General features: G+C 51.1%; 3 protein-coding genes across 3 annotated transcripts; 2 read left to right on the top strand and 1 right to left on the bottom strand.

Annotated features, from left to right (window-relative positions):
• Positions 1–9812: 9812 nt before the first annotated feature.
• Positions 9813–12239, top strand: SLS55_007629 (uncharacterized protein; the record flags this gene model as incomplete). The annotated part of the gene is made up of 2 exons (XM_066779045.1): positions 9813–9819; positions 9934–12239. The coding sequence occupies 2 exons, from the start codon at positions 9813–9815 to the stop codon at positions 12237–12239; spliced, it is 2313 nt and encodes a 770-aa protein (XP_066629849.1).
• A 1836-nt stretch (positions 12240–14075) lies between these two features.
• On the bottom strand, positions 14076–14710 carry SLS55_007628 (uncharacterized protein; the record flags this gene model as incomplete). The annotated part of the gene is made up of 2 exons (XM_066779044.1): positions 14076–14290; positions 14365–14710. The coding sequence occupies 2 exons, from the start codon at positions 14708–14710 to the stop codon at positions 14076–14078; spliced, it is 561 nt and encodes a 186-aa protein (XP_066629848.1).
• A 1070-nt stretch (positions 14711–15780) lies between these two features.
• Positions 15781–16328, top strand: SLS55_007627 (uncharacterized protein; the record flags this gene model as incomplete). The annotated part of the gene is made up of 3 exons (XM_066779043.1): positions 15781–15827; positions 15913–16036; positions 16116–16328. 3 exons carry the CDS (start codon positions 15781–15783, stop codon positions 16326–16328), a joined length of 384 nt encoding a protein of 127 aa, XP_066629847.1.
• Between the last annotated feature and the right edge of the window lie 4702 nt (positions 16329–21030).

Below are 21030 nucleotides of genomic sequence, written 5' to 3'. Positions count from 1 at the left end.
TCTCCTCGAATATTTCACGCAGCTCGCCGTCGGTGTTGGCTGCCATGCTGCATATGCCGGAGAGATGTGAGCGCAGCATAGCCAGCCAAGCCGGCGACGTAAAGCGATGCACGATCGTGATGGAACAGAGATCGAGAAGCTTTGGAGACACCGTAGGCTCTTGCGTCGCGATGATGATGCGGCAGGCGGCGTGACGTTGCATGCGAATGCAAGTGAGAAGTGAGTCCGAGAAGCGTTCAGCAGCCGAAGAGGAGGTCATGTACTGCATTCGATCAGTAGTGAATTCGCCATGAGAAAGCTGTCAATTAAGCGCTGTGCAATACCTTGTGGGCCTCGTCGAGAGCTATTACCCGTCCGACTGAGCTGGTATCCTCCAGAAAGAGAGAAAGACAGATGTCGAATAATGTGCACGCAGTCGATGTGTCCACGAAGGGGTCTGTCAAGTCAACGATAGTGAGGGATCCCGGCGCTGGCTTGAAGTCATCAAAACTGGTGTTTTTAGTATCCATGAAGCTCTCGAGCAGTTGAAGCCGTAGGTTCATGGGCCCTTTCTGGTCGGGGGACAGTTTCTCCTCGTTGAGGAGGCGGATGAAGTGCCGATAATCAAATGCCTGACGATGTTTTCCCGCGATCGCCATGCTGCGGAGGATTTTGTTGATAACCTATACCTTTCAGCATCTTTTTGGATCACAGGGAAACAACCCGTATAGCCTACCTCCATATAGAGAGGCACTTTTCCAGTGCTCTCGTTGAATGCCATCAGGGCAAGCATGCGCTCGACATTCAAGTGCTTTGGCTGTAACCTCAGCTTCCGTACTTGCACGCGCTCTTCCGATCGCTCGATCCTCTCGTACGCATCTTTGAGTCTCCAATAGTTGCTCGGCGAGACCAAGACATTGACTTTGATCCCGGCCGAACACAGGTATGCCGCTTCGCACACCGATCCCGCACCCCACGCGTCGTAGTGGAACACGATGCTCTGCAACGGCTTTGGGAGACGTCCGAGGCTCTTGCTTGGCAGGAGGCAGCCCTCAAGCATGCATGCCAGCGTATAGCTCTTCCCGCTTCCCTGGCTTCCGCAGAGGAAAGCCGACCAGGGAGCATTTGTGTTGAGAAACAGTGGATCCGTATCGTTCGTTGTGTCCGTGGGTAACGCTTCGCAAGCCGCTCTTCGTCTTCCTCTTCCAAGCAGCGCGAATTGTTCGAAATGCGCGTCGACATGGTCATCTTCGCAAAGTTCAGCGAGCGCAAGCTTCGCTGACCAGGAGAACAGTGGAGTCGTGAGGACTTCCTCCGAGCTCAGGCCATGCAAAGGGTACGTATCGGTAGACTCTTCCCCAATTCGTAAAAGATCTAGATAGTCGTCCAGCTCGGAAGTCGCGCGATGTCCTGTCTGTTCCTTTTTCCCATCTTGTGCAGATTCAGGAGGGGTGTATTGAGTGGTGGGGGACGTCCCTGTGCTCGTATCGGGTACAGACGATGCTTGCTGTTGGCAAAACCATGTCATATTGGATGAATTGGATGTTTGTCGGAGTGTGAGAGGTTCAGAGAGTGGATGACTGCCTTTAATAAGCTTTCAAATATCGGAATTAATCCGAGTCCCCAAGTAAGATAAGTGATCGGCTTAAATATTCAATCGACTAACGTTAGGTTTTAACAGTTCTACGTTCCCAAGCCCGAGAGTTGCAAGGGAAGATCCGGCTATTATTAGTCCTCTGGATTCCAGATTTTCCGCCATCACATAGCCGCCCTTAGTAGAACTACCGATATCGACCATCTGCTCCTTTAACAAATAGAATTACGGCTAGCACTCAAGAAAAACCTTGTCAGCCATAAAGTCGGATTTCAAACGGGCTTCTCGTATGCGTATAATGAGGTATCAACTGGTACTGTAATAAAGTAAGGCTCACAGTATAATTACAGCTAAGAAACGCTGACACGGCTAGACGTGCCAGTAGGTCGACTAAAAGGAAAACGGGCCAAGAGGCGAATGCAAACTACCTCAACCGTTCTAAACCAGAATAAGCTGTCTACATAGAATCGAGTCACGCTGCAATATCAAGTGCATGGTTTGAGATCCGGATATTACAAGTCCCGTAGTTCAAAGAACAAATTGAATTTAAATTGGAAAGAACAGAGATCGTAAGATGAGAACTTCACTAGCCGACGATGCTGCTACCGTATTGTCGAACATGAAAATCTCCAAAGCCTTTCATCCATAGACAAACTCCAATCATTATCCGTATGAAGTTTTAGACATCTTCTGGTGCTTCTTCTGAGCCATGCTAAGGACGAAGTTACGGCAATCACTGCACGACTCCCACCCAGCCGTAAGATGTTCCAATCTGAGTCTGCACCTATCACTTTCCGGGGTGACTGCAGCAGAGCGTCCCTTCTTCTTTTTCTTCTTTTGTTTAACAGGCCTTACGGAATCTTCATCATGGCACTCGGCTATGCATGGCGGTGACTCCTCTGTGGTAGGCTCCAGCTCGTGGCATGGTAATGCTGCTTGATCTTGCACGATCGCCGGTTGCGAAGCGCAGACACAGTCATCCGCTGGCGCTTCGACTGCCGCTGGACAGGGTTCGCCGAGTTCCTCTCCAGCAGCTGAACCCGAAGGCTCTACATCTTCGGCGCATGGTCCCGACTCTACGTCGTAACCTAATACAATTGAGTCAGGGCCGTGTGTGTAATGACTACAGATCAGCCGCATCCAAGGAGCACTTACAGGAGACATCAGCGGACGCAAAATCGGCATCATCCTTGCCGCAATCCAATCCAGCTTCGTCTTCTCCACCGTTACAGGAAATGACTGAAAACGAATCGTGCGTGAGCCCATCAGACCCGGCCGTGTCCGGCGACGCAGGACATGCCACCTCTTCTGCAGGTTCCTCTGGAGGTGCCGGCATATGGTAAGACTCTTCCATATGGTTAGTCCTGTTTTGACCGCAGGTTCTCTTTTGCAAATTGGCGAATATGGCTGCTGCGCTGATCAAAATCTCTCGTGCAAAACGCGATCCAAGTTTTGTGCAGGGTATCTCATACGAGGGGTCTCCGGATGCCGGAAAGGCATTCGTAAGGGTGTCCGTTAGACGGGATGCGAGGAACTGATCCTCATCGGAAATCTTGGAGAACACTGCCTCCAGCTGTCTCAAGATCTCTTCCGTTGGTACGCTGGACGCGACTGAAAGGACTTTCTCCCTCGCCAGGGCCTGCAGATCAACCATGCCGTATTCTCTTGCCACGTCGTAAAGGCCCAGAGCACGTTCATGCTCCCTGACCTGAATCTCTGCCAATGTTGCCTCTCCACATCCTAGAGTCTCATATTTGCCTGTGTAGAGGAAGTGCACAAGCGGGTGAGCAATGTCCGGATCGACATTGGAGAGGTATTGACGGAACCCGTAGACAGGGGCGAGAGAAGAAGGGAGAAGAGCAATAGGAACATTGTACTCAACCGCTTCTTCCCCGAAGCGCAGTGCCACAGTCGGACTGGCGTAGGGACTAAAGTAGGTCAGAATCTTCCAAGAGCCATTTTGCACCAATCTGGAGAGGTAAGGACATCTTACGAAGTAGTCGGCCGATAGTCGCAAGCAGCTTCCTGTGGAGAATCCATTGCTAGCGACTGGGCGTCCTGTAGTGGTAGAAGATCTGGTGCTTGCCCAAGCTCTTCTGGTGGGGATATCGTGGGTGCTTCTGTCAGCTTCGTCTTTCTCACCGCCTTCTTCTTCATTGAAAGGGCTGGAGCAAGCTCAATTCTGGGCGTTCAATCCAAAAAGAGGTAAAGATTGTCGGATTCTCTGTTGGGCGGAGGGAAAACGGTGGGAGAGAGGGGGAGCTTTAAGTTGCACTTAACTCCAGTTCCACGGCACTCGGCTCCTCCAGGCCCAATCCGAGCATAGACATTGCACAATCGCGTAGATTACGATGTTTGGTCGGAATGGGTTTTTGGTTGGCTACTGCCCGGCATCCACAGCTGCGGTGGGAGCAGCGTAGCTGCGGTCGGCGATTAGCGCAACGCTTGCCAAGCCAACCTAACAACTATTGGTTGAGGTAGTACAACTGGCCGTGCTACTGTTGGGAGCCGAAGCTGTCAGATCTCATCGCATCCGTAGGATTCCGTCCGACTGGTCGCGGGTCTGCCGGTACCGTTTTTCTTTGGTGTGGAACTCGTCCAGTCAGCAGTCAGCGAGAGCAACGTAAGCCTTGGAGAATTACAGCGCGTAAACGAGGCCATCAAACACGGGCTAATTATCCGTTGTTCCAGTTATCACCACCAAGGACATCAAACAACACCGTGGATGTATCGCACGGCAGGAAACTCCTGAGCAGCTTGCATGGCTTGGGACTGTTATCGAGGTTCCAGACCGTGTAAGGGATCATCGTTACCTCGCGAAGGAGAAGCAAATTGATAAGGCTGACGTGGCATTTGCGTCGGGCAGCATCCAGAAGCAACTTTCATGGCAAAAGAGGCCACAGCCAGCGCAGCTTGCCACGAACGCGCTTGGGAGCGATAAGGTCGACTCCCGAATCTTTGGTGGGGCCGAAACGTGCGGCGGGTTCATGTACGTTTACACGCAAGGGGGACTCGAAGTCGACAGCAAGAAAAGGCGATTGGAAGGCAGGACGAGGGAAATGCCCGCACTTTTGGGGCTATCGGGCGCTATTCTCTTTTCGGGGGGTTCTGTCTGGCCTAATTCGCAACGTCTCATTTCGAGCTAGCGTTCACGTTAGTAGACTGCCGACAAATGATCAGCATCATCGCCACCGCGCGTGTCAGCCTTGCCCTGCCGTCTTGCCGCATACATCTGACTCTCGAATCATCTCTGCAAGGCATCTCGAATGTGCCGTCCGGAGCCCAGGACAGAGATGCGCAGCTTGTAGCGTTTCACCGTGCGGCAACTGGGCTGTGCATCCAATCCTGCCACTACACCCCAGGGCAAAGGCGACGATGTCTCTGTCGTCACCCAGGGCGGGCAGTTAGTATAAGGCAGGATTGAGATTTAAGTAACATTCAAGATCTAAATTCCTCGAATCCGTAATCCTCGTCATGGCGGCGGAACATGTCCAAGCAAAGATTGGCTACGAATTCATGGACACTGGGCTACTCAAGTTCGCTCTCCAGGCAGCCCACAGGGAAGATGAGCAAAGTTTATCTTATGACGGGAACAGGGGTCTGGCCAGTTTGGGGAGATGTGTGATAGAGATGGTGCATACGCTCTACATCGTCGTCGTGGAGAACGGTACCAAGAGTAAGTCTTACCGCTCGCTTCTTGACTGGCAGGCTCCTCAGAGAAATGTAGGGGACGTGAACACGCGTGATCACTGGTTTAGAACCAAGACAGGACGAGCAAGTGTCTGCGCGAACCTGGGGATCGATAGTTTCGTAAGCCAGAGTACTCGACAGCTGCACGAAAGGCCATCTTCGACCGTTCTCTCCAACGCCTTGACTGCCATTATTGGTGCGATCTGGCTCGATCTCGGCGCAGTCAACGAGAGTACTTCGAACGCATGTGAGAAGATTTTCAGCATCTTGAGTCAGATGAGCAACGTCATCGTAGATATGGTACCAACGGTTCAAGAGAGCGACTCCACGGCCACCAGGGAGGATGATGGCACCCAGCAAAGTATCCCTAGCGATATGTCAAATTCCGCAACACTAAGCCAAAATTCGGATCGATGGGATGCCTCGATGATTCATTGCTCTGGCGAAAACCAGCACGAGTCACTTTCCCGTTTCAATTCGAGTTTACATTTCCCCCACGACCTGGAACCTGACTTTGGTTCTGCCTGGACCGTTGAAACTGAGGGTATGTTATATGCGCTAAAGATTTGAACTATCGCTGACGTGCTCGAAGTCTATGCACAGAATACAAACGTTCCATGCTTTGATCCATGTACGATCGGAGACATGTCGGACAGCTTTGGGCTACCTGTACTTCCCCCAGTTGCCTCACAATCGAATCAGAGACCCCAGATTGACAATGGGGAGATGGCTCGTTCTCCCAGCCCGTCAGACGTCATTGAGGTTTCACAGCCAGTGGTGGAATCGGGAAGCAGGGAGCACTCACATGTTCATCGCGGAAGACCGCATAACAGCTCCCTGCACCAGAGGCTTGTCGATGAAGAATTGGAGAAATTGAAAAGCTTCCCCGGCTCGAGGCGCGGCGATCTAGAAGCTCTCCTGGACCATCCGCGGATTGCCGAATTGAGCGCCAACCCCTTGCACGTAGGACAGCTGCAGCTACTTTACTTCGGCATCTGTAGTCGTCAATCACTTCTCCAGTACAGAGAAATCCTCCGAACTGCCAGGACTCGATCAAATGCCTCTGCCTACGCCATTGGACCCGTCCCACTTCTCACGGAAAGGTTCAGAGCAATCCGTTTGTATGACGGCCAAGAAGCTCTATCTGTGATGATGAGGCGTTATCACGTCGTCAAGCTGTTCGAGACAGAGCTCGAAGCACTGCGTCAGGACAACGCGATGATCGTCGAAACCCCGTCGAGCTTTGGCACGAGCTACACACCTCAGCCAGGAAACCCTACCCTGATGCAGGAAGCCGCATTGACGGACAGGTTGCTAAAAAGGGTTGAGCCGGATTTGATCGAAGGGACAACGGAGTTCAGGAAGGTCCGTGAACAGCTGACGCAGTTGCGCAGACTTTTCAAAAAGTTGCGAATATGGACTAAACGATATGGGTTTGGGGTTCTCGCATTAATTCCGTGCAGTCCGTCTTACTCGGACTTTGCAATCACCGACAAAACGTCAGTATTGGATGCCATCTTTTTCAAAGAGAAGAGCTAACCCATATAGCCTGATATCGATTCCCGAGGGGGTGTTTGCACAGTTTTCGGAGCTACTGTATCAACATCAGGGAGACGTTCTCGCCAAGTTCAGCAAAGCGATTGAGCCGGCGCTCTCGGCACTCGCTGATGGGCAGTTGGGATCAGCGAGATTGTTTCCTATCGAGTCTACGGAAATAAGTGATTTCGAGGGCCTACTGATGGGTTCTCAGGAGCTCTTAGATCTTTGCTTGCATGGTTCCCCAGCGAGCCTGCGAGACCTGTAATTCAAATCAGTAGCTATTACAGTACTACCGTTTGCGACCATATAGTTAGCTTACTTGTCTAGAAGGGCTGTTATACGACCCTAGGGTTCCCTTTCCCTTTGCTCCTCATGCCACTCTTAACTATCAGTCTAGTACGATCGATTCCAGTGCGGAGTTATTCTTAGTTCTTTGTTCTTTAGTTTTCCTGCCTGCGTAGAGGATGGCTATGTGGCAGCCTTACAAGTTTGTCCTGCCGCAAGACGGTATCGTTCGAGTAAGCCTGTTGTGGCACATAAGGTAAGCCTAGAATCCTACTACTTCTTTTACGTAGCATGACTTGGCTTGGAGCCGTAAAGTTGATACTGTCAAAGGGAATTCTTTTTTTGGCGTGACTAAAAAGCGGCAATTTGAAATAAATGCAACCAATAGCACTGATCAAGGTAGTAAAAATCGAAATGGAAATTGTTCAACCGAAATACATCATGCTATAGGGGTTTAAACATCCAACTACTCCACAGGAACAACAGACAGCGCCATAAACTCCTTCTCCCTCTCGGCAAGTATTTCTCGAAGGCGTATGAGGACTCTCTTAGAGATCTCGTCCTTTGCCCTCTGCTTTCCAAAGGTCATCTTGACTTCGCCTACTGGTTGGCTTGGTGGCGCGACTGCCGGGTTGTTGACGAAATAGGCAGCGCCAGACCACATGCTCGGGAAACGTGGGTCGGAGACAAGTCTGTAAGAGGGCTGAGTGAAGCCAAGTTTCTGACAGAGAGCTAACATAAATATACGACTGTTAAAATGGTAGATCATAGCATGAGAGTGGTCCTGAAGATGTCTCGGAGCATTTTGTAAGTGTACGTACCTGTAATTTGCTGTCCAAGACTGTATTCCTTCTGCCCAGATGGGGTTGGGAAATCACCATAACCGTCTACCCTTGCTTCCGACGTCGATCCAGCTTCAGTGGCATTTTCCAAGGTATAGGGCCGAATCGCAAGTGGGGAACCACTGGGCCCGAGAGCGGATGCTCCAATGTGTCCCACGGCTGAAGCCATGTACTTTGATGCGTAGCTGTATCGTGGCATGCGCCCATTCTCGCGAAGCCAGACGACCGCCTCGTGCGCTGCATTGGCTTTGGCAGCTTTCTTGTTCGTGAACACTATGGCGCGCCCGCCAAAAGGTTCGTTTGGGCGGTCTGATATCGTAACTTCCACCGAGTGGCTCAAGCCCAATCCGAACTCCTGGAAACGGGGCATGGGCTTCCGACTCTTCTGGCAGTGCTCTACGCAGAGGGTGCCGTGGTGACATGATTAGTGAAATTTGTATGGCTGTGATACAAGATCTTACCTCCAAGCAGGCCAATCCAATTCTGGTTTTCAGCGCCAACGCCGTTCCCGTCTAAAGTGTTTTCCATGCTGTCTCTGTTTCTGTTTTCCACGGCTTCAGTCAAGATGGGCAGTGCCTCACTCGATGCTGCAGCTTTGGCTTCTTTCTTGCTGCCAAAAGACCGCGGCAAGGAGACGGCGAATTCCTCGCCATCGCCACTCTGCGTGTCGAACCCGAATTGGAGCGAAACCGTCCAGCCTGGAGGCATCTCTCGTACTTGATTGAAGCTGAAAGTCTTCGAGACTGCGTTCTGGATGCAGAGGTTATTGAAGGCAGAGATGGGCTCACTAGACCAAGTGCCGCCGACTTGAAATGGAGGTACGATGTGGGCCGGCATCGACATCTTTGCTGTTTCGATGACGATTTGATCGAAGCTGAGTTTCGTGGGTTGTGCAGAAATGGTTTATAAATACCCAAAATGAGCTGGCGTTCCAACACAGCTGCTCGGTCAGTGCTAGTGAATGGCATCCGTCCTTGCCTCCAATGTGTGAGCAAGTGTTGCGCCATCAATAAAGCACAAAGACCCTTGCTTGCGCCTTACCAATGTTTGATCGGTAGGTACGGTTGTACGAGTCACCCGAGTGCTTGCGTGACTGATCTGGTGGGAAGAATGACAAGGGATCAGAAAATCTAGTGGCACAGAGACAATGTTTGGCAGAAAGCGGGGTGATGTAGACCCTCCTTGCATCGAGCATTCTGGGCGGGGTAACTACACTCCTGGTTTGAACATTGATGCATGGTCTTGGAGCGTGTAGCGCCGAGCTTGACAGTCGCATCCCAATTGGCGGGATTGATGGGCGGTAGTCACTCAAGACGAGGATGAAACGGTGTAACAACTCTTAAAAGGACTGACGACGTCGTACCACCTCGGCCAGGATCATGATGCTATGTCTCCTCCTCACTCCAAGGCAGCAGTAGAAAGCCCATTCAATGTACAAACCTCAACGGTGATTGAATACGCGCCAGACCGGTCGAAATCGAGGATGGATCACTTCGTTTCCTGAGTCCAAGACGTCTCAAAATGAACGACTAAGCTTATACACTTATCCAATAAAAGATAAAGGACGTGATTGGGCTCATGAGTACTGTTGAGAGGGGAGATACCATGTATGTAGAAGAGACCAGTCGCTGCAGTGGCGGTGGTCAGCGGTGGCGTATAAAATACTCGGCATGCCGTCGCCGCGTACGGTTGGGGTACCTGGCTCTTAATGAATGGCAGCGGCTTGGCAGTCAAAGCCCGCCAAGCCGCTGCCACGCTTAACTAAGATTGTCGTACGTAGCTCCGTGGCACACAGGCTCCAATCGCGCCGCGTTGCAACAAGGCGTCAAAAGGTGGGGCTGCCCTCAACTTCTAGAACAGAGGCGCATGTTTCTTTGACCACCATGGCTCGTCGACAATCTGCACCTAGGAAAACTGTCCTATCCTCAATACTCTCCCAAGTGGAGGCAGCAAGGACAGACCTCAGCGTGCGTGCATCTTCCTCGCCAGCTCGCCTGCGCGCAGAACTGATGGTCGGACAGGCAGCTTCAACAGCGACCGACTGGCCTATCGAGCTCCTGAAGGCGTGCATCGACGACGCTGTTCAGATGAAGCGTTGTATCAACCAGCTACTCACGCAGGTGGAAAACTTGATCAAAAACCTTGAGAAGCAGGCAAAGCTTCCATCGCAACGAAGAGGTGAAGGCCTATTGTCACGGCAGCTGCCCGAGTCGGATGGCTGCTACACCAGGACAATCAAACTTGAGTTGGCGCAGCTCAATGCTCAGACTGTTCCGACCATTCGCAAAATTGTCGAGGGATTCCCGCGGTGCAAAGAGCTTGGATACTGCAAGGTGGCGGTCGGCGGGGACGTCGTTCGCAACACGAACCTCCACAAAATCAGCGGATCGAGAATCAACGAGCTGCATGGCTTGCAGTCTACGACGTTACACCTTGTGCCACGCAAAAAGGGCGACCCGCTCTACGGACTTGCGTGCAGCTCTCTCATCGATGGAAACGACCAAGCTAGCTCCTTTCGCGTTCCAGACCTACTCCAGCCAGGCGAAGCTCTGGATGCTCGAGAGTTGCTTCTCTCTACCGTAAGAGATGCCCGTAGAGGCGAGGGACAGTCGTACCTGGTTATGCCCGCAGAATCTTGTCCACGCTGGTTATATTCTTTAGGCCTCATCCCCGAGCTGTTGGACTGTGGCGAGCAGCTCAAGAGAACGGTCAGTTGGATCCCTGGAATACACACTGCATACCTGTACATTAGCGCATGTCGGGGATCGAACTCACCTTTGCACGTAGAGGATGGGTTTCTTGGATCTGTGAACATTGTGCTTGCCGGGGCTCCCAAAGTATGGCTTATGATAGAGCCATGCTACCGCAGAGAGCTTGAACACAAGGCCAAATGTTATCTAGTCAAGGACAAGAGGAAAAGAGAAGAGGAGGAGCATGAGGGCCAGGGCCAAGATCAGAGCAAGGAATGCTCGCAATTCGTCCGTCATTTGAGCACCCTGCTTTCTCCTAAACTTCTTGACGCTTGGGACATACCATATCGAATCGTCTCTTGCGCAGCTGGGGAGATGGTGGTAACGTTCTCTGAAACGTACCACCAGGTCGTGAACGCCGGTCCCAACCTTGCCGTGGCCATAAACTTTGCGGAATCCGAATGGACCGGGCCGCCTGAAGGATACCGATTTTGCAGGAGAGAAGAGGGGAAATGCGGTGCACACTCGATCATGCCCGCTCAGCTCCAAGTTCGGCAGCCAAGCTGTGATTCTGACCACGGAACAACGGAGGAGAGCCAGGCGCGGACACCGTCGCAAGCGCTTAACGCCCCTGGCGGACCGGATGAGCACCCATCGAGCGCATTTCTTTCAGTAGAGTCATTCGGAGCCTTCGGTCAGGCGCCATCGGAAGGGCCCGAAACCCCGGGAGCGCTGGGTGACCACCCCACCAACACGCAGACGACACCAGAGCCGCCTGAAACTCTTAGCGCGCTGCCTGGCTGCTCTCCAGACACGCGCATACCATCCGAAGCGTCCGAAACCCCCGAAAGCTCCTCTGGCCAGTCGCGTGGGATCTCAACGCCGCCAACTACCCTGACAGAAGAAGAAGTCCACCAAGACGGCAAAGCCGGTCACGAGCGCGCCTATGATCGTAACGCCATTGATGTCATCGTTATATCTTCGGATGACGAAGACGACATGACAGACGACGTGGAACTGCCGCTAGATGGGCCAAGTACAGAAACAACTGTGGGAGAGACTGTGGCAACAAGATTAAACCATCGGATTGAACAAGTCCTTCGGTTCGTCAACGGACTGGGCACCTCGAGGAAGACTATTGAGTGTTTTCGTCTGAACAGCGAGCTGAACGATGATGCCATCGTCTTGACGCTACAAAAGCTTCTTCCGGAGAGGGTGGAGATCCTGATAGCTTCTCATGCGATCAGGCATGTTCCCGCCCCAGGCATCTCTTGCCAGAATGCCACAGCCGGTGTCCAAATTGCACTGCCAACCTTGGTACACAAACCGAGCTCATCCCACTTATGTATTGCCTGCAATGTCGAGTCTGATTCTCTCGAGTGCGTTTGGGAAGGCTCCGGAAATCACTGGATCCTTGTCATCGTGGACTTTGTGGGCAAGAGAGTGCACGTCTTCGGTAACGAAGGGGGGCACCATGAAAAAGCCAAAGCATTGGCTTGCAACATCGGCAATTTCGTGAACAATCACAGGATCGCCAACGGGCTTTCCGCGGTTTGCTGGTCGGCCCCTGAGACATACCCCGTAACGTTCCAAGGCCTGTTGTTACTATTGTATTGCTAATTGGTGTATAGTTGTATCCCACCGGCAGTTTCCCAGACTGCTATAACTGTGGCATTGCCGTGATATCACGAGCTGAGGGCTTCCTGTACCCAGAGAAAGCCCTAAAGATATCTAGCAACGCCAGCGCTGCTGAACTGAGTAACGAGCTAAACAAGCTTCGGGCGGTTTATCTCGAGGCAATCCTTTGGCGATGTCAACGCGTGGTGGATGATGAAAATGAGAAACTTTTTCTTACCCCGGTCTCGAAGAGCAAAAAACGACCATCTCAATTCCCGGACAGAATGGCGACCAAAGTGACCGTTAAGCTGGATCATCTCAGACAGAGGGCTACGTCTTCCCCTCCTCCACTAGTCGCACAGTTTCCGCAACCAGAATCACAACGCTGGGAGGCTTGTCTCCACCGTTCCGCCGAGCGTGGGGGTTTCAACAGCCAAGACGTTCTCATGGCCTTTAGAAGTGCGCCAGCGAGCCAACCAGTACTTAAGACAGTCAGGATCTTGCAGTATAGTTGCGAAGTGGCCAACGCAGAAGTACGCTCGAAGATCAAGGACATCGTCCACGAGCCGATGATGCTTGAAGATCCCACGAATCACACTGATCAAGATCCTACCATCCTCCACCTCCATATTAGGAAGTACGACAAGGTTTCCTACCTAGCGCAGTTCACTAAACTCAAGTGTGAGCTGTTCTACTACGAAAAGTTTGAAGGGGAGAGAAAATCGAAGCAGGCGATGATGATGGCTGAAAAAAGGAAGCATGATACTCAAAGAAAGTCCAACCAAAGGAAAGGCTTGCCACTACCACTTCGGGGCGACGGAAGCGGGAAAAGTGGTCAAAGTGCCGATGCGTGGGTAAGAAATGAGTACACGCACAGAATCGTCTCCCGGACGAATCTGGACGAGGTCACCGTACGCACCGAAGTCAACCAGAACCTAAAGGAAGGTAGGACACTGCAACATCTTCTCGGTCCGCGGTGTGGGCGGGGTGATCGACGCAAAACGAGGTTTCTGCTCCTGCTTTCTTTGTACGGAACGGGGAACCGGCCACCGGCCCTTAATGTCATGGCTCACGATCCGCCCGAACGCGTTGGAGACTTATCCAGAAGTATTTCAGCTAGAGATTACGTCTCCCTAGGCCTTAATCTCGAAATACACTAACAGCTCTATAGAATATTGGGTCTTAACGAAGAGGCTGCACGATGGTTTGGGGGTTCACTTCTCATTGCACGCCCTGAGCTTGAAGGAATCGAGTCGTACCTCCCGGGAGCGGATTCTACGTATAATCGACTCCAGCAGACCATCTTAGATGACTCTGGTGACTTGACTCGGCCAGTCTACAGCTACATAACGGTAGCAAGCGATGAGGAAATCAGAGAGACAAAGCCAAAAGACGTCGGGAGGCTCTTTAAGCCAGTCCGCCACGGGCAGCTACAGTTGGAATTTAGAGAAAGAGAGTGCTTATAGGTCCATGTTCGTTTCCTTGCACGAAACGAAGAGCAAATGGAGTACCACAAACCTTCTTTTCGCCTCGTGCTGGCCCGAAGCACGAATTCTGCAATTTAAAACCAGTGAAAATCTTGGCTCCTTCCTCAATCACTCCTGTTCTCACCACAATCAGCATCTGTTCTCCCTCACCCCCACCGCGATAATAATTGTGGCAATAGAGGTGTGCGAACCATGCGAAGGTTAAAAAATATTCAATGCAAGATCTATTTAAAGTGAATATATCTGTTTTTTTCTCCCATACAAATTTTTAAAATGCGACAATACTAAGCAGTATAATTACTGTGTAGGAAACAATTTTTCCTTCCGTCTAAAGGTCCCATTATTATTTCCCTTAGGCTTTCTTGTCTTTGTCGTCGTCACCGCTTTTTGCACCGAAGAAGTAGTTCCAGAGAGCCATAGTGACGAGTCCGGCAGCAGCAACCGCCTGCACGGAACAAAGCACAATCGAGACACCGTAGCCACCTATTGCGGCACTCTGCAGGATGGCGAAGGTACCGCCGGCGACCACGGGAGAGATTACTGACTGCACAGCTGCAGCAATAGTGCCTGCGATCCCCAGTCAATAACAAGGCCTTCCAAGCTCTGCTTCTCACTTGGGGAATTTAGCTGATATGACTCACTAGCAGTAGTACCGACGGTTGTGAGCCCCGCAGCTGTCAGAACGGGAGGAACAATGGTGGGAGTGAAGGTGATGGTAAGGATGCATAAAACGATGAATCCCGCCTGGTATGGATGAGCCTGGACCCAGTCCCAGATCTCCGTGGCCAAGTTTTTGATGCAGTTCTTGATCTGCTGAAGTAAGGCTTTCCAATCCGTTGCCGCGAGTAGGTCCTTGATCTCAGTAGAAGCTTCCTTAAAGAAGTGCGCTGCGGCTGCCGAGAGATCCTCCCACTTGTTGCGGATGGTAGAGGCGAGGGACTTCGCGATGCGCTTCGTAGCGCGTATGGTGCGCCTTGCCGTACTCATCTTGCGTACTGTTATTTATATATCAGCTTCGAGCTTTATGCTAGACTCGTCTTTTTTGAGACTTATCATGTACCTAGGGCAAGCTTCAGGTTCGTTGCGCTTGGCACTGGCGTCACAGAGAAGGTGTTGCGCTATTATTGGCGTGTGTTGAGTCAGTATTGTCGGACCTGGAAGGCTTATGGAGGAGCGTCTGTGAGGGAGTGGGATTCAGAATAAATAGACAGGTTATTAGTAGCTTTCTCCTGGGTTCCGCTAGCCTGCCGGCCACCCGGAGGCATTGAGGTTCGCAGCCTGATACAGTTCCACGCATTCCAGTTTGAGTTGTACCGAGCCACTAGGTGGATTCTTCCTTCTCCCGAAGAATGTGCGTATGACATTATTGTGTCGCGGCGTAGCCTGTATTTTGGGAACGAAAGGTTTGCGTACAGAAGATAGTCGCTTGACAACATGCCGAGTAACTCTACCAGCGTACCACATTGGCCGCTAAGATGGTGGCTAAAATTTGTGCGACTTTGCCATGTACCTGTTCTTTCAACAAGCATCTCGCATGGGTAAGCAAGGGCCTAGACCAAGCAATTCCGTTTGTTGACGCCAGGTGATCATCCGGGCACTCCGAAATTTTAACACCTTCCATGCTATGTAGTGCAGGCCCTTTCATCCCCAACCTTCCAGCTTCGATGTAATAAGATTGGCAGGCAATTCGCAGCTACATTAGCCTCGCTTTGGCAAAAGCTGTGAATAAGGAAATGAATATAGACTCTAAACAGTAATAGAATGAGATACCTCGAAGATTAAGCAAGTAAATTATGAGTTTGCCTCGACGGGTAGGCAATGCAAGGTCGAACCATTCGAAGCCCGTAGCTTGGCAGTTACCTTACATCACATAGTTCTTGCATTAACAACCGTACACGTGTCTACTTAGACCTTTAGTATATCTAGCTGAATCTTTCCTTCGTTTTATAGGATTGCTCTTTAACTTGTTGTCATACTCACAAGACGTTCAACTCTTCAACCGATTACATCACAAACCAAGCACACGCAACAAGGCTAAACAAAAGCCAATTGTAGCAATGTCCTCTAAAGATCTTTCTGGACCTATGAGAGGCGGAATGAGCAAGTAAGGATTTCTCTATTCGCCTTTGCTTTAAAATATATTCTTATTGTCCGGAGAAATAACATTTTAATTCAAGGTGTTTCGATAGTGGACAATATTCGGATCTCAGAGTACAGTGCAAAAACGGAGATACATACAAGGTCCACAAGTTTGTTCTCTGCAACCAAAGCCACGTATTCAAGACTGCCTGTGATCCAGAACGTGGCTTCAAGGTAGGTTCAATGAAATTATATCAACCGCAGGCTGCTTTAAATGTCGTTTTACCGATATTGACTGACGGCAAACAAATAGGAAGCGAACGAAGGCATCATTCACCTTAAAGAAGATGATCCAGAGACTGTTAGAGCGCTGCTCGAGTTCCTCTACCGCTTCCAGTATGCCATCCCAGAAGGTTCGGGGCTGCTCTTCTATGTTCGAGTGTATGCCATCGGCGAGATCTACGGTGTGGATGGAATCAAGAATCTTGCAAAGCGGCACTTTCAGAAGCTCGCTTGGACCTCCTAGGGGTGCCTAACATTTCCTCTTGCTATACAAGCAATCTACAATACGACGCCGGACTCGAACCGCGGCCTGAGGGACCTTGCGGTCGAGGTCGCAGCAGCTTATATCGAGGAGCTTCTTGACAGTGAAAGCTACCGCACCATGATGGATGAAGTAGGATCTTTTGGCAAAGACCTTACGCGAGCTATCTATCAATCACCCTCTGTTAAGGAAAAGGAGATTGACGCCATCACCTCTCGCTACGGTAAGTATCGATGTCCTGGGGGGTGCGGGTTCGAGGTGGAGATGGTTTTGCCAACGAACACTTCGTACATTTACTGCATGAGATGCGGGGGTTAGTTCTCTAGCTGGAGCAATAATCGCAGGTAGCAAATAGGTGTGTCTGCAGGTGTTTTGCTCATCGCTACGGGGAGATGTTTGACGAAAGCTACTATGTGGTTGTTAATTCAAACGAATGAATTCATAGTGTGTGTAGGTTGTTGTAATTCTCACTGTTTAAAAGATGCTTTGTTAAGTGACTGAGAACATCTAAGACAGATGAGGCAATGTATTTGCGAAGATACGAAACATGACGTCGAAGACTACCGTAGCTGAGAGAAACGCGAGAGGAAGGCATTAGATGGACCGGATGGACGCTCAAATATTGACGCACTTGCCCACGTGAGAAGAAAAAGCCGCACTCCGTGTAGCAGTCGACAGCTGCATAGTCATCAATGCCCTCAGACGGTCACCATTCTTTACTGGCTCGGTTCTTTCCCGAGAGTTTTGTCTTAACTTTTGTGATCCGGCCTGGTGTCCATCCTCATCGGTCTGAGGTGCCTCCTCCCTTGGGTGTGGTTCCGGGTCTGTCTTCTCTGAAGTCCGTCGGGGCGCATGTGAGTTGGTCTACGAGTGGGTTTAAAGGCTACTAGAAGTCGCTCTGTATACTTGTCGTTCCATCCACAATCTAGCCGTGGCATTGCATCGGCTTGCTTCTTCGTTGGAACCTCCCCCACTCACACTTGATGGAGCATTTACAGCACGGTGAGGTCGTAGTAGCAGTGGGAGATGCACGAAGCGTGAGACTTCAAGGCCAAGGTTGCGGAAATTCTACTTGCTGTCTTTTTTGTTTTATGATGCATAGCGTCAGGCGAATGCCCTGTAAACGGATGGGGCGTAAGCAAGGGTCAGACATACCTCCTCGTGTTGACACATATCAGTTCTTCTCCGTTGGCCATGGTGGAGTCTGCCTTTTTGTGTGGCTGTGGTGGAGTTGGCACTGGCTGGCATTGTGGCTGGCATGGTCTGCAGTTCGATGGGCAACCGCATCAGTGCAGGTCGCATGAGCCTCATGACTCTCACTCTCGCACGAAATTCGCGAGACGGGGAGTGGCCAACGATGAGGAAAGCGGTGGGGAGTGAATCGAAAGCCTGTCGAGGGTGATGTTGTCATGAAGAGAGAGCAGCGAGCTGATGATGTGGAGTAAGAGTGGACGGCGGTGGCCATCCGCGAACGGGAGGAATGGGGTACTCGTGACGTGCTCGAAATCGACGCTTGACCTGTGTGGAAAACTGCGAACTTTCGTACCAATAGCGATCAAGTACTTATACACCCTGTGGAAACACACGGTCGCATTTCCCATCCCGTCTCCCAGTACCAACATCATCCAAACCACGTACTGCTACTCCCCAGCCCTTGTTGCCCCCCGTCCCTTGCCAGTCCAGTCCATCCTCAGGAGGGGCAAGAGTTTCATACCTACCTGCCTGCTCCCCGATCCCAATTATCAGGCAAATCAATCGCCGATCGGCGGTAAATCTGTAGCGAAACACTTCTAGGCGGACTCAAAAAGTCCATGATCGGCATAAGAGCTACGCTTTTTCGGGTGTCGCCCGCATTTGTTATCGCTTCTAGCTGCCGCAGCGGCCTTTCGCTTACTGCACGCCGACTAAACCGGCACAGGACGCTTACTCTCGACGCCCAAACCGGATTTTCTCGCGGCTAACCCGGTGGCTTTCGTTATAGGCGAGAATGCCTCGAGAGGGGTCGCTTAGAGCGCATTTAAACAGTGGAAATGCGCTTAGCACGACGGAACAGCGGAACGCGTCAGCGGCAGAAATCTCCTTTCCCTTCCACCCGCCCGCCCACGGTGTAGGTGATGCTTACATCATCTTTGATACCGATCCTGTCTCACGAAGCTGGATTGAAATTCTCTTGGCGTCGAACCCTCAGTCAGAAGCACACGCGACTGGATCGAGAAACTAGCGCACGTAAGCTGCTTAGATCGCTTTCGATCTCTACCGTACCACAACCCCTAAGCTACTGTCGTATACCCTTATCTAACAGTCCTGAGTGCAGACCCCGAACATGGATCAACTCTGTTCTGTCTGCCAGAAAGTGGACTTTGAGAACCTCTTTCGATTTCCCAATTGCGTAAGGGACAAAGACACCACCGGCAATCTTCCATACCGATGGATGAAAACCGATGTGTATTCGAATTCTTCCTGTCCATTCTGTCGAATCCTGGTCCGTGGAATTGAGCTGCACAAAGATGAACCTTCATCCAGACCGAAGACCGAGCGCGCTCCTCCTTCGTTACCTCACCGCCCCATAATGTCTGCGAGTGAGACGCGAGAGCTTGAGGCGATGTTTCGAGATGATTCAATTATTCATCTCGGACAAGAAGTCTACATTCTGGTTAGTCGGGAACATGCCTCCGCCAGGTCGATCCGCTTGAATCTCGGATTCGGTTCACAATGGCAAGATTGGACTTGCAAGTATTCGATATACAGTTGCGCTCCAGCAGTAACATGCGAGGAAAGATTCGGGACAGGTGGGGGTAGGGTCATCGATCCCCAAAGCCTAGATGTGGATCTGGCGAGGTCATGGATTCGAACTTGTATTGACGGCCACTGGAGATGTCGCCAGGAGAAGCGGCAGTTAATGGGAGTCCGCCTTATCGATACAACACGCGGCTGCATCCTCGATGCGCCGGACGATTGCGAGTACGCTGCTCTCAGTTACGTATGGGGGAAATCGGCACACCGCAAACTCGAGCTGAATAGCTTCAACCATAAACTTCTGCAAAGAAAAGGCTACCTGGCTGAAAATTCTCACTTCCTCCCACGGACCGTTAGGGACGCTATCGCTCTTTGCCGAAAATTGGACATCCGTTATCTCTGGGTCGACAGCCTCTGCATCAATCAGGACTGTGACGATGATAAGCAACATCAGATTGGAATCATGGGGGACATATACAGCATGGCCGTTGTGACGCTTGTCGGAGCTGCTGGAGACAATGCAGATGCTGGCCTGCCTCGGGTCACGGAAAAGCCACACAACACAACTCCCTTCCATAGTAGCGCGTTGAGCGAGGAAGTTGACGGGACACGCATGACAGTTATACGAGATGACCTGGAGCCATTGCTCAATTCAACTTGGAACGAAAGAGGCTGGACCTTCCAAGAGAGATGTCTTTCGCGAAGACTCTTGATTTTTACTCCCAGCCTGATGCTCTTCTCTTGCAGCGAGGCTATTTGGAGAGAAGACATCGCCACCGAATCGTCTCTAATCACAGATGTGCCGTTCAGACCGTATTCTCCGGACGACCAGTTAAGGAGAAAGACAACCCCTTCGACCGGGCAGGACTGCCTCGCAAACCATCTGGAGCTGTTGCGCCAATACGTACCACGGAAGCTTACATGCGAAAAAGACCGCATCGATGCCTTTTCCGGGGTGCTCTCGGAGTTCAGCCCTGGGATGGGCAATCACATCTGGGGAATCCCGGAAGGACTACTCTGGGCCGTGCTGTCGTGGTCAACACGAAGGATATTCGGCCATAATCAGCCGTTGAAACGAAACAACGCATGTGATGAGACCGGCAAGAACATTGAACTCTTTCCGAGCTGGACGTGGGCTGCGTGGAAATTTCCAACTCGTGGCATCAGCATTAAACTGAACTACCGTAGGCCTTCCCGTGAGAAGCCCGAAAATTCCATCAGCAAAAGCCTCCAGATCTTCGCTCTACATGGGGACGGAAACTACAGAGCCCTTTTCAGGCCAGAGTGGAAGCTAAGCGAATATTGGTCAAGCCCGCTCGAAGAGCACACGCCGAAAGATGCGGTGGATGTGATAGATGCTCAGTATGGCCACCACAAGACTTCCGTGCTAAAGCGGCTGCTGTTCTTCTGGACTAAATGCGTTAGGCTCCGCGTTGACCGCCATGTAATGGAAGGATGGCAAGGGTACAGGATTGATAGTTGCTACGGTTCTGACGTTCTTTTTATGTCCGAGGAAAGGCGGTGCGAATTGCCCGATGAAATCGAGTTTGTGCAGTTGGGAGATGACTTATGGGCACCGGTGTATTCCACCGAAGGCATATAGTACCGGCTAGAACCAACGGTGTGTTTTTCGGTATGGTCTTCAGTAGAGGTCGAGATTCCATCATACAACAGACGTGTGGCTCTGGGTTAACGAACATTTTCGCCGGAAGCTGATTGATTCCCATATTCTATCTAGTAATCATTGACTGTCAATGCCGTTGAATTTGTACATTCTGCTAAGCTGTGCAAATGACTGCGGTTATTAGTACCGCCCAACAAATGCTCTTCACCGCAAAGAGTCCAAACCTTTTCCCAATCACGAGTTGAGGACCTTTATGTACTATTCGTTTCTTGCCGTCAACGGAATATACACTTATAGTAATAACTTTTAAAATGAACATGTTAT

The sequence above is a fragment of the Diplodia seriata genome (genome assembly GCF_021436955.1).
Source record: "Diplodia seriata strain FDS-637 chromosome Unknown scaffold_8, whole genome shotgun sequence".
NCBI classification, from domain to species: domain Eukaryota; kingdom Fungi; phylum Ascomycota; class Dothideomycetes; order Botryosphaeriales; family Botryosphaeriaceae; genus Diplodia; species Diplodia seriata.
The sequence above is the reverse complement of the archived record's forward strand: the minus strand, read 5'-3'. Positions and strand labels throughout refer to the sequence as shown.